This window comes from Nymphaea colorata, chromosome 7 (genome assembly GCF_008831285.2).
Source record: "Nymphaea colorata isolate Beijing-Zhang1983 chromosome 7, ASM883128v2, whole genome shotgun sequence".
Taxonomy (NCBI): Eukaryota; Viridiplantae; Streptophyta; class Magnoliopsida; order Nymphaeales; family Nymphaeaceae; genus Nymphaea; species Nymphaea colorata.
In genome coordinates, this window is record NC_045144.1 from 11,600,223 (window position 1) to 11,612,513 (window position 12,291).

Here is a 12,291-nt window from a genome sequence, read left to right on the forward strand (position 1 = left end):
TGATCTACGACAAGAGCATTGCTCCTTACCAAATTATTTTACTCGTCTAAAGACTTTATGGGATGAAATTGCTTCATATTCTACTGCCCCTACATTCTCTTGTGGTGCTTTTAAAGAGTTCAATTTCTGTCAAGATCGTGAGAAAGTGTATCAATTTTTGATGGGCCTCAATGAATCGTATGGCAACATTAGAAGCCAGATTCTTGCTATAGATCCATTACCCAATATTAACAAGGTTTACTCCCTTGTGTTGCAAGAGGAAACTCGGTGACTACTAGTTCCACAACTCTTAAGTTCTGAAAATACTGCGTTAGCAGTAACCTCGTTGCCTTCTTATAACAAAAACTTTCAGCCAAGAGGACAACAGTACACGAGGAACAGGCCACGTCCCAAATGTGACCATTGTGGACAACTTGGGCATATCCAAGCACGCTGTTATGCATTACATGACTACCCACCTAACCATCCAAAATCTAGAGCTTCACCTGAAATGGCTAAAGGCAGACACACTCAGAATGGATCCTCGGCAAATGTCACTACTGCTGCAACAGTTCTCTCCCAACTGACTAAAGATCAAATCAGAAAATTAATGGCATGGCTTAGTGCTGATGACAAACCTGCTGCCGCAAACGTTGCAGGTAAGCATACACTCAATTTCTCCCATCATTTACCTTGGATTATTGATATCGGAGCCTCAGGCCATATGACCCCCCAACTTCACTTGATGTCCAATGTCATTCCACTACCCAAGGTTCGTCTTATTAATCTTCCAAATGGCCAGCAACTTTCAGCTACTCATACAGGAACCATAAAACTCCAGCCGAATCTCATACTTATAGACGTCCTTTACATACCATAATTTAAATACAATCTATTGTCAATTCCTAAACTCACCAAAACCATTGACTATGCTGCTGTTTTTCTCTCATCTTGCTGTCTCTTTCAGGACCGTTTGTCGAAGAGGTTGATTGGAGTGGGTAGCTTATGTGGCGGATTGTACCATCTACGATTATCGGCCAGTTCTCATGCTCTCTCTGTTTCTTCCCTTAATAAGTCTCATGTTTGGCATATGAGACTTGGACACCCGTCGTTTGACAAAACTCAATCTTTGAATTCTGATGTTCTTATTTCCAAGCATGAATTTCTATGTGATGCTTGTCATAAAGCTAAGTTCTCTCGCTTGCCCTTTTCTCATAGTAGTAGTAGAGCGAGTTTCCCATTTGCATTGCTTCACTGCGATATTTGGGGAGGATATGCCACGCCCTCACATACTGGAGCACACTACTTTCTCACTATAGTTGATGATTTCTCTTGTGCAACTTGGGTCTTCTTGATGTGCTTTAAGTCTGAAACCTTTTCTTGTTTCACTCGGTTCCATGCTATGGTAGAAAACCAATTTCATACCAAAATTAAATGTCTTCGAAGTGATAATGGTTCAGAATTTATCGTAAATAATATGCAAGAATTTCTTTATATACATGGGATAGAACACCAAACTTCATGTGTTGCGACACTGCAACAAAATGGAAGAGTTGAAAGAAAACATCGTCACTTAATTGAAGTCGCCCGAGCGCTTCGTTTTCATGCACACTTACCTATTAAGTTTTGGGGTGAATGTATTTTAACAACCACATTCTTGATTAATTGTCTCCCATCCCCTATTTTGAATAATAAATCTCCTTTTGAACTCTTGTTTCATAAAACACCCATCTATGAAGATTTATGTGTCTTTGGATGTCTATGTTATGCTCGAAATATGAGTGTACCCCGAGATAAATTTACTACACGTGCATATAGATGCATTTTTGTAGGATATCCTTCAAATAAAAAAGGATATAAAGTCTATAATCTTGACTCCAAAGAAATTTTTATAAGTTGCGATGTGGTATTTTATGAAGGCCGGTTCCCATTCCAATTTCAAAATGATGATGGTTTGAACTCACCTGTGCTGCCAACACCACAAGAAGACTATGTGAGTGAAGAAAGTGACTCTCCAATTGTAAGTGTGCACGAGCCAGCTCCACCAATGTTGCCACCCATTCCACCTACCCATCTCGTTTCTACTGAACCAGTCAATCATCATAATTCTTCCATTTCATCCCAACCTGAACCCACCATACGAAAATAAAGTCGCCCAAGACACCCACCTTCCTATCTCAATCAATATGTGTGCTCAAAAGTGATGGTATCAGATTCGATGCCTAAGGATCCTCACTCCATGACGCCTTCTTCAGGTACACGGTATCCCATTCAGAATTATCTTTACCATTCTAAGTTTTCCCCACCACACTTTGCATTTTTGACCTCTATTTTGAGTGATGCTGAACTTAGCTCGTATGCGGAAGCGGTGCAACATCAACACTGGCGCCAAGCTATGGCTGATGAGATCCATGCTCTCCAACAGAATACCACCTGGTCTCTTACTACCCTACCTCCAAATAAAAACCCAATTGGATGTTGTTGGGTATATAAAGTCAAACGGAGGTCTGATGGTACCATCAAATGCTACAAAGCCCGACTTGTAGCAAAAGGGTATATACAAATTGAGGGTATCGATTTTCATGAGACTTTTGCTCCAGTCGCAAAGCTTACTACCATAAGGACTTTACTTGCGGTTGCTGCAACTCGTCAATGGCCCCTATATCAAATGGACGTTAGTAATGCATTCATACATGGGGAGCTGCACGAAGAAGTTTATATGACCATTCCTCCAGGCCTTCTTCGTAAGGGGGAGTATTCCAGTACTACGGTTTGTCACCTCCATAAGTCCTTATATGGACTTAAACAATCACCACGTAACTGGTTTCACAAGCTCATGACTGCCCTTAAGGATGCTCATTTTATTCAATCTAATGCATATTACACATTATTCACTCGGCACTCTGGAAATCAATTTATTGCTATCCTAGTGTATGTGGATGATCTTATTATTATAGGAAATGATGAGCAAGGTATTTCTTGAATCAAGATCTTTTTACACTCCAGATTCCATATAAAAGATCTAGGAAATCTCAAGTATTTCCTAGGAATTGAGGTTGCTCGAGCGCCATCCAGGGTATTTTTAAATCAAAGAAAGTATGCATTGGAGATTCTTTCTGACGCTGGTCTATTAGGAGCAAAACCAGCCGATTTCCCTATGGATTAAAAACTGAAACTAACTCCAGATGAAGGTGAACCGATTAAAGACCCAGCTATGTATCGAAGGTTAGTAGGGCGCTTGATCTATTTGACCATTACTCATCTAGAGATAACATATTCAGTTCATACGTTAAGTCAATTTATGCAATCACCACGACTTCCACATTATGAAGCAGCTCTTCGCATACTAAGATACTTAAAATCATCTCCTAGAAAAGGTATCTTTCTATCATCATCTAGTGAAATGCAGTTAAGAGCGTATTGTGATTCTGATTGGGCGAGCTGTCCTTCAAGTCGGAAATCAGTAAGTGGTTTTGTGGTTTTTCTTGGCAAAAGTCCAATCTCATGGAAGTCAAAGAAGCAAACTACTGTAGCCAGATCATCCGCAGAAGCGGAATATCAATCGATGGCTATTGCTGCATGCGAAATTGTATGGTTGAAGGCACTATTAAAGGATTTGGATGTACACCATCACAAACCAATAAGTCTATATTGTGACAATCAAGCAACCTTGTATATCTCCAAAAATCCAGTTTTCCGAACGAACAAAACATATAGAACTGGATTGTCATTTTGTTCGAGAGAAGGTTCAACAAAAAATAATTCAATCTCAACATGTATCCACGTCATTGCAGCTGGCTGATATTTTCACAAAACCATTGGGCAGGGATATGTTTCAAAGCTTGAAGGCCAAGTTGGGTGTCACAGATCTGCACACTCCAACTTGAGGGGGAGTGTAGGATGACTACCGAAACCGTTAGAATTTTGAAGATAAAATCTTCTTTATTAGTCAAGATATTGTTTTCAATTCTGTTGTAACTGAGAATCCGTTGTAACTCCATATCCCTAATTTCTTGCTACCGTGTATATTAAGAGAGAAAGTTGTCAATAACAATGTACAAAATATACGACTCTTCCTGTTGAGCCTCTTCTTCTCCTTCTTTCTTATGGTTAATTTCACAACATGTAAGTGAAAAACTACAAGAAAAGAAGATAGAGGAGCGTCTTTCACAAAATAGCAGGATAACTCATATTTTTCATTTTCCAATACCTATTATCTAGAATGTGAATAATTATTATGTGCAAGAAAAAAAAAAGAAACTGTTGGTCCTGCTCCATGGCTTGTGGAAACATGCAAGCTGGTTCAATTAAGCAAATAACCTGGAATTGTATTCTTCGGAATGGACTTGGTGGGTGCTAATCAAAATGGGTAAAAGGAGAAAAAAAAACCGACAATTAATGCTTTTTCTCTTGATGTATTCAAAGATACATGGCCTATAAGGAACCAAGCATAAAACAATGTTTTCCTTGCTTATCAACTTTTTCTTTGCCAAATAAAAGAGGTTGACAAAGAGAAGGAATAAGCATGCAAGACCGTGATGGAAGAGAAAGTGAGAACTACCCACTATAGAAAGCAAAGCAAATCAAACAATAGTCTTCAAAGGGAAAACCAGCCGCAAGTTGTTCAGCTTTATAGCATGCATAACACAGAGCATGCCATGGATTATGCAATTTCTAGCTTTCAACAAGTGCTTTGTTTTTTCACTAAACAAAATTGAGGTGTAAAAAAAAAAGAATAAGAAAAAACCCATTGAATGATAGACTTTCTGCAAGGATGCCAAACCAATAATTGGTCAAAATGATCAAATGATTAAATTCAACTGAGAAGGTTGTGCTACCCAAATTCCATTAAGACTTTGTTGGTTGGCAGAAACTCATTGAAAAATAACAAATCCTCATAAGAAAGCTGAATCCAAAAGCAAAAAAAAGAGGCAAATACTTGTGGGCCTATGTTACCAGGGTGCGGCATGAAAGAACACGCACCCACGTCGACGCGACGTGGGTGCGGGTGCGACCCAGATTCGCACCCAAACCACACCACGTTAATGTGAGTTTTTTTTTGTTTTTTTAAATAAATTTGATATTATTAATATATTATAATAATATATTAATAATAATAATAAATATTTTTACTGCACTGCCGTACCTAAATTTTTTGAGATGTGTCGCGCCGGCACCCGCACCCCGCATCTTGGTGACACAGCTGTGGGCATGCCTACAAGACTTTAGAACCTTGAAGATGAGTTGATTTCTTCCACAAGTAAGGTCAAGGGTTCAGTGTTGCACAAGCTAAAACAATAGGGCGTACATGGCACCAAGCTACTGATGTTAACCATTTTAAGAAACACTTGGAGTGCATCAACATGATAAAGAAGATACAAATATATCCCTATACTATATGTTTGATGAAGAAGAAGAAATGCATATTAGTGCTTGTCATTGAATCTTGAAGAGAGGAGAACGCAGAAGTAAACCCAGAGTCTCTAGCAAACCTTGCTGCAAAAAAGAAAAAACATAAAAAAAAAAAGCAAGAAGAATAAGGAGGATGAAGATGAAGTCGCTGAAGGGCATTTTGCAACATAATATTTGCTCAAAGCACAGGGTCACTACTCCCACGATCGTCTTCTTCGATAAGGCCTGGCTCGTAGACACCCCCCTTAGCCACCACTAACACCCTCTACTATGACCCAAGCCTTTATAAAGGCAGTAGATGGAGCAACCATTACTAAGAAAGAGCCTCTACAAAGGCAATAGATTGAGCAACCACTGCTGGAATACCTGCGTCAGCAGCACCAACACCAGAGTGAGACTGCAAGGAGAGAATGACCCTCGAGTGAGTTATCAAGGATTTCAAGTGGGGTTTCGAATGAGCATTCAAAAAAAATGTTCCAAGGGTGGGGGTACAAGTAAGAACACACTTTTGTGTTCTCCAAAGACGCAAGAACACTTTGTCCTCCATGATTTTTCTCCAGCATTTTATGAGTATCACCTCTTTCCAAGGATAGGGTGTTCTTGGGACATGTTACATATACCAAACGCCCTCATAGTAACGACATTGTCTCTAAAGAAGCTCGTCTCCACTTGTGGAGAATGTTTTCTTGACATTTAATTTGTTAGATATTTTGTTAGTGTGTCAGATACTGAAGTGCTGCTTGGGCCATTCAGTTTGGTGGTTTATGTTTTGATGCATGTTGTTTCCTCTGCAATTCTTGTTGGGGTGTTTTGATTGAAAATCTCTCTCTCTCTCTCACTCACACATACATACACCTCAAGTGATGGGTAGTGCAATTGGTCAAGCTAGGTGGCATGTGAAACCCACATCTTCAGTTAGACTTTGGAGGGCACTATGCTGATGGTATTGAGGAGTGTTATATTTATGACTATCACATCACTCAACTGATTTGTTTTGAAATCTAGCTTCTTAAATGCACTAGAAAGGACCAAATTTTCATGTCTGAAAAAATCAATGAGATCAAAGTGTGAACTATATTTTATGAGGCAACTGTTTCTATTTACAAAAGATTGAGTCAGATTCCAGTGGCTTTTTTATTTGTTCCCTATAGATTTGAGCAGTTTAAGTTCACTAATTGGGTCTATTTTCCAAAAAAACTAGTTCAAATCTAGCTGAATAGACCAGTCACAAAGCAAAAAAAAGTGTCTGAGGGCACACAATTGTACTTTTAAAAATGTAAGGGTGCATTTGATTGGCCCTGATTTAAAATCCTCATGATTTGAGAACTGTGGATTTAAGGTCAGGACTGCCCCCATCTGATATTAAATCTGACCTTTTTCTAATGCAGAAGCGTAAAAATGGTGGATCTTACATCTAACCTACGATCTTTAGTTTGATGAACCATGACTCTTTCATCACATCAACAAAAACATGCCACATCAAATCTACGGATTTCAAATATGAAATAATCAAATGCCCCATAGGGTGCCCATTTTTTTTTCTACAAATTTAAAGAGAGTATATGTTTTTTACGAAAAAAACTAATATGTTTGTCAAGAAGGGATGGGGGGTTCTTCTTCTGGCCTTCATTTGGCTCCACCACTAAAACCAACTCTACACACACATATACACACTATATATATATATATATATCGGCAGTCGGGCATCGTCGAATGCATGCCTGCCGCCACCGGCTGTTGGGAGGACCCACCACTTCCTCCCCTTTCCATCATGAGGATAAGGGAGGGGGGATTCTCTACCCACGATGGGTAGAGGAGAGTATCACCGGCGACGTCGGCCTCGCCGGCGATGGCAACAAAGGGAGCCTGCCGAACAGCTCCCCTTGCCACCAGCTTCCTTCTTTCTCAGAGGTGACCGAAAGAGGGAGAGAGGAGTGGAGAAGAGAGGGATCAGGGAGAGAGAAGGGAGGGGAGGCGGGAGAAAAGGTTTAAAAATCTGGACCATTCATTTTAGATGGACGGTCCAGATTTTATGTCCCTAGATTTATAGGTAAAATCAGAGTCAAGATTCAGGGACTATATATATATATATATATATATATATATATATATATATATATATGTGTGTGTGTGTGTGTGTGTGTGTGTGTGTGTGTGTGTTTGTGTTTTGTTTGTGGGGGGTGGGGGGGTGAGGCCATATGATTTCAGCATCTCACAGGACATCCAATTACAGTGGTTCACGTTGAATCAATAGTTGGGAGAATCTATGCAACAATTTAAACTAAAACTGGGTATCTGGGATGATGTGGGTTTCACATCATGTGCGTTTCTTTTCCAACTGCTTGTGATGATTGTTTAACATAAAAGGGGCTGGCAAGATGAATCAAGCTTTCTTAAAAGTTCACTTGTTTTCAAGTGCATCTGAAAGTGCATTATTGATGTGGGAATCTTTTCCAATTCATTTGGTGCACAAAATCTTGGCCTCCACACATCCAAGATGTTGACCCCTCACTTTGGGAAGAGTACCCACTAAGGATGATAGCTGCTACAGCTTTAGAGGATCATGGTTGTCGAGTCACGGTACCTGTTCTTTCCTTTTTTCTTTCCTTTTTCTGGATATACTCTTTGTTTAGTAGCTTGTTCCAGTACCGTACTGCCACGAACTTATGGTGATATGCTTGATTTACAAAGATCTGATCTAAAAAAAGTTAAAAATGGAATCATGATAAAGTTTGAGGGAGCACTTGAACGATTATCTTTAAACTATTCACACATCCTAATAAGCTAGGAGTGGTTCTTTTGCCATTTCAAACTTGTGATATGATGTGCTTTAGAATGACTCAAATAAATTTCCTAACCAATGCACACCTATAAGATTATGCTATGTACAATATTATCTCCTCTAGACCCATTCAAACCTGTAAATTATGTTAGGGGAAATTATGGCATGCATACACTAATTTCAAGTTGGTTTACCTTCTTGTTGAGAGAGAATAATGGAAATCATGATTAACGCTGGAGGAATAATGGGTTGAATCAGTCCCAAAATGGGCTGTTTTTTCATTTCTTTTTTCCTTTCTCCACTCTGTCACCTACTTTGTGTCTTTTTTTTTTTTCATTTTGCTTTTTACCACACAACCAATTTTTTATGTACACATTTTCCTTAACACTAATACTGCTCATTTATCTAGTTTGTTCACTACATATGTCTGGATATGAAAATTAACTTCTGCCCACTTAATTTTCCAGCGCTGGCTCTGCCGTAAATGGGTCACCGAGTCAGAGAACTTTGCTGGTATAAGTGCACCAAGATTCAGTTAGAACGGATACCACCATCACCATGTTTGACGGTCTATCCAGAACTGGTACTACAGCTATAGACTTGAACATGCGTCTTACTTTTTGTCTAAAACTAGGCACATCCCCAAAACTGGGTCCAGCCCACTCCGGTAAATTCGGTTTTGTCATTCAAGTTGGAATCACTAGTAAAATTAGCTTACATCCTACACCAACCAAATCCTTATGGTACAATTCAATTTCCATCTTTCATGAATATGAAGGAAAATCATTTTTCAGATTCAAAAATGAAGACTTAATTCGGACCAATTAGAATAGCGGACCTCTACAAAGTTCAGCATATATAGAACTAATCAGCTTTCATATATTGCTTTAAACTGTGATGTTGGCATCCCCAAACTGTGGTTACTATATAAGGATGGCCTGTCATGTCTTATTTTTCTACCACCATCCCTACTAGCGGTAGATTCAGGATAGTGAAATGTAGGGCATCATGGGCTGGGCCAATTTTATATTTGAAATTTATCTTCAGATAAGATTATGTTGCTATAGCATGTAAAAGAAAAAATAGTCGAAATTCCGAAAAAAAGGAAAATGCATGAATGTTATGCCTGCAGATTTCCAATCCCCAAATTAGATCAAAACGGACATTGAAACATGCAGTGGTAAACTTGCTGATCACTATAAATTAAATATTGTTTCTCACTTCTTAGTATAACAATGTTGATCTGCAGTTGCTTGACACAGCGCAAGCTCTTTTAAGCTCATGGAGATGGAGGTCTCTTTCTACCTCCACTTTTAGTTGCCGTAAGCTGATGCACCTTTTAAGGTGAAGCAAGAGGATTTTCAGAGACTAAGATGGATTAAGGAAGTGGTGTTAGAAAAGCTTGTTACCTTTTTCTCATTGTTTTTTCCCTAACCATCCATCATGTTGGATTGAGCATCCTTGGTAATTAATTAGATGCTAGATGGCATGCCAGGACAAGACTAATAGAGATGCAAGTCTGGTCTCAGGTGTGGTTAATTTGCCCCAATTAATTGCGATCAATAAATGTGATCTAGCAAGGCTGGATGAGTAGGGTTAAACCATCACAGTGAAGTGCCCCTAAGTTAAAATCTAAAGTAGGTATTAGTCATTGGATTGTCAGTTGAGATCGAAGAAGACCCTTGGATCAAGTTCGGGCTCCATATTCGAGCTGCAGATTCCCTATTCGTAAAGCATCATACGAGGTTCAACTCACCTGAACTCGGCTTCTTAGAGGGCTGGCCTATTAATTAAGTAGTGGTCTGGTTCTTGGAAGGTTTCTTATCATTTCATAAGAAAAATTTTATTAATAAGCTGCTTGTTTGCACAAACAAATGACCAAAACAAGCGTAATTGAAACTGACGAAATAAAATAAACGTAAGCAAATCCTACAAGGAAACTGATCAGATATATATAGTTCACAGTGGTGCTAACTTAGCAAGTGAATTTACAGATGTAGTCCACCTTTTCTTATGCAAACATAGATGACAGGCATGCACCATCCTTCTCAAACAGACATGCATACAACCACAGCCATTTCTTCAATATCAAGCAAAGCGTTTCGACGTCGTTGACTCCCTACAGCGCCAGGCCGTAGTGCGTCTGGCACACAGCAAAACTTGCGTTTCAAACAATTAAAAGATCCACCGAATTTGTGTTTTATATATTGGACTGCATCAACATCAATCTTCAGATAGACAAGCCATTGGAGATGTTCTGTCTACAAATAAAAGTTATATATATATATATATATATCTTCTTTCTGGGGTTTCGGGAAAGTACTGTCCGAAAGTTGCATTCAAATGAACTATATATTTCTTTTACTTCTAACCGAAGCAGATGCATGCTGGAGGAACAGTAAGTTTGAGAAAAAAGGCATGAAATTGGAGTTCTGCACAGGAAAAGTGGTTTTAATTACCAGATAATCCCATTTCCATCGAATTCAAATACAGCCTTATGTATAGGAGTCTGTATCTTCGTTTGTCTTCTATTGTCTGCAGTGACCAGTAGAATAGGCGCAGGGATAAGGGCCGTTTCACGAACAAAGTGCTCAATGCCCAATTGCATAAACCATCAGATTTCATATACTGTTGAAAAACTATATGCTCCAAACTTCTTTACAGTAAATGAAACAATAAAAAAAATTTTACAATATCAGCCGTGCAACAATCTGACTAGCCTTTGAAGCCCCAAAATTCTGGACAAGCCAACCTACGGTGAGCCTCCGCGAAACCAGCGGATTCAGGATTGGAGAAGCCATGGAATATTCTGAAATGCAATTTCAGGAAGCAGCTGGTCCAAGGCTCAGGTGCAGATCTAGACCAGCTTCTTGGTCTGAGGACAGGCCACCAGTACCGCTGGCACCACTTTCACAGGAAAATTTTGTAGGTGAAGAAGACATAAAGAACTGTAAAGGTGAATAAGGCAGCTGTAAGGAGAAGCCGCCATGGCTGGCCGGAAACATCGTTGGCGGGTAATTGTATGTCACAGACGGTGACGGTGATGGTGACGGTGACGCCGCAGCCGAGCTGTGAAATGTCATGAAAGGTCCACCGGAAAATTCTGGTGCCTGGGGAGGGTAGATCCAAGAAGCCGACCGCGGTGCCGGCGGCACAATAACTGGAGCTGGAAAGCTCTTAACTTCAGTATGATAATTTAGCGACGGCCTTGAACCATGGGGCGTGAAAATAATGGAACCAGGTGCTGGTTGGAAGCCATAAACGCTGGCAGCTGGGTTGCGGATGGCATGCATCTGGGCTCTCTTCATTTGCTGCCTCTCCTTCTTGTGAGCATTCTGGTGGCCGCCCAGTGCCTGAGAATTCGCGAATTCTCTGAAACAGTACTGGCACTCGTACTTCCGACAGTCTCCTGCCCGGCTGATCGCGGGCTCTGATAAACCGCTGCCCTTCTTGGGATTTCCATCTTGCTCCTCATTTTCACAGACCTGAAAGCCGAAGAGTTTTAATGGCTTCTTCTGGTCAGGCAGTTGACATTGGATGACAGAAGTTTTTGCCATTGGCTGACTGCACGGATTTATTGTTTGGGAAATATTGAAACGGGCGCCATACGGAGGATGTTGGGGACTGGGAAGAGGGAGAGGGAGAGAAGGGAAAGGAGAGATGAGGAGATCTTCTGCTACTGGGTCACACAAATGTCTGTGTCTCCATATGTTTGATAATGTAATATATTTATATATAAATACAATGATCATATATATATATATATAATAAATGCAGCATACATCCCCAGATAAAAATGGTGTTGGGAACACAAACCACCGATGGAAACACAAGCCACAGAAAGTTAGATTATGTTTGTCCCATTAATTTATATATTTCATCTCATTCTTATCAAAGATGGGATTATATATATATATATATATATATATATATATATATATATATATTCAATGGCAGAAGTCAGTTGGCTTAGTGGCAAAAGTGTAAGAGGGATGGCAACGCCTCAGATTTAATATATGTCTGAGATCCAACTTTAATCACGAATCTATTAGGTTGGATTCAGAGTAGACATCCAATTGAATGTCTTCTTGGATTGAGTGGCCAAAATCCGCTGATCT

General features: G+C 39.7%; 1 protein-coding gene across 1 annotated transcript; it reads right to left on the reverse strand.

Annotated features, from left to right (window-relative positions):
• Positions 1-10,804: 10,804 nt before the first annotated feature.
• Positions 10,805-11,864, reverse strand: LOC116257906 (zinc finger protein 6-like). The gene has a single exon (XM_031634930.1). It carries the CDS (start codon positions 11,728-11,730, stop codon positions 10,996-10,998), a length of 735 nt encoding a protein of 244 aa, XP_031490790.1. The 5' UTR covers positions 11,731-11,864; the 3' UTR covers positions 10,805-10,995.
• Between the last annotated feature and the right edge of the window lie 427 nt (positions 11,865-12,291).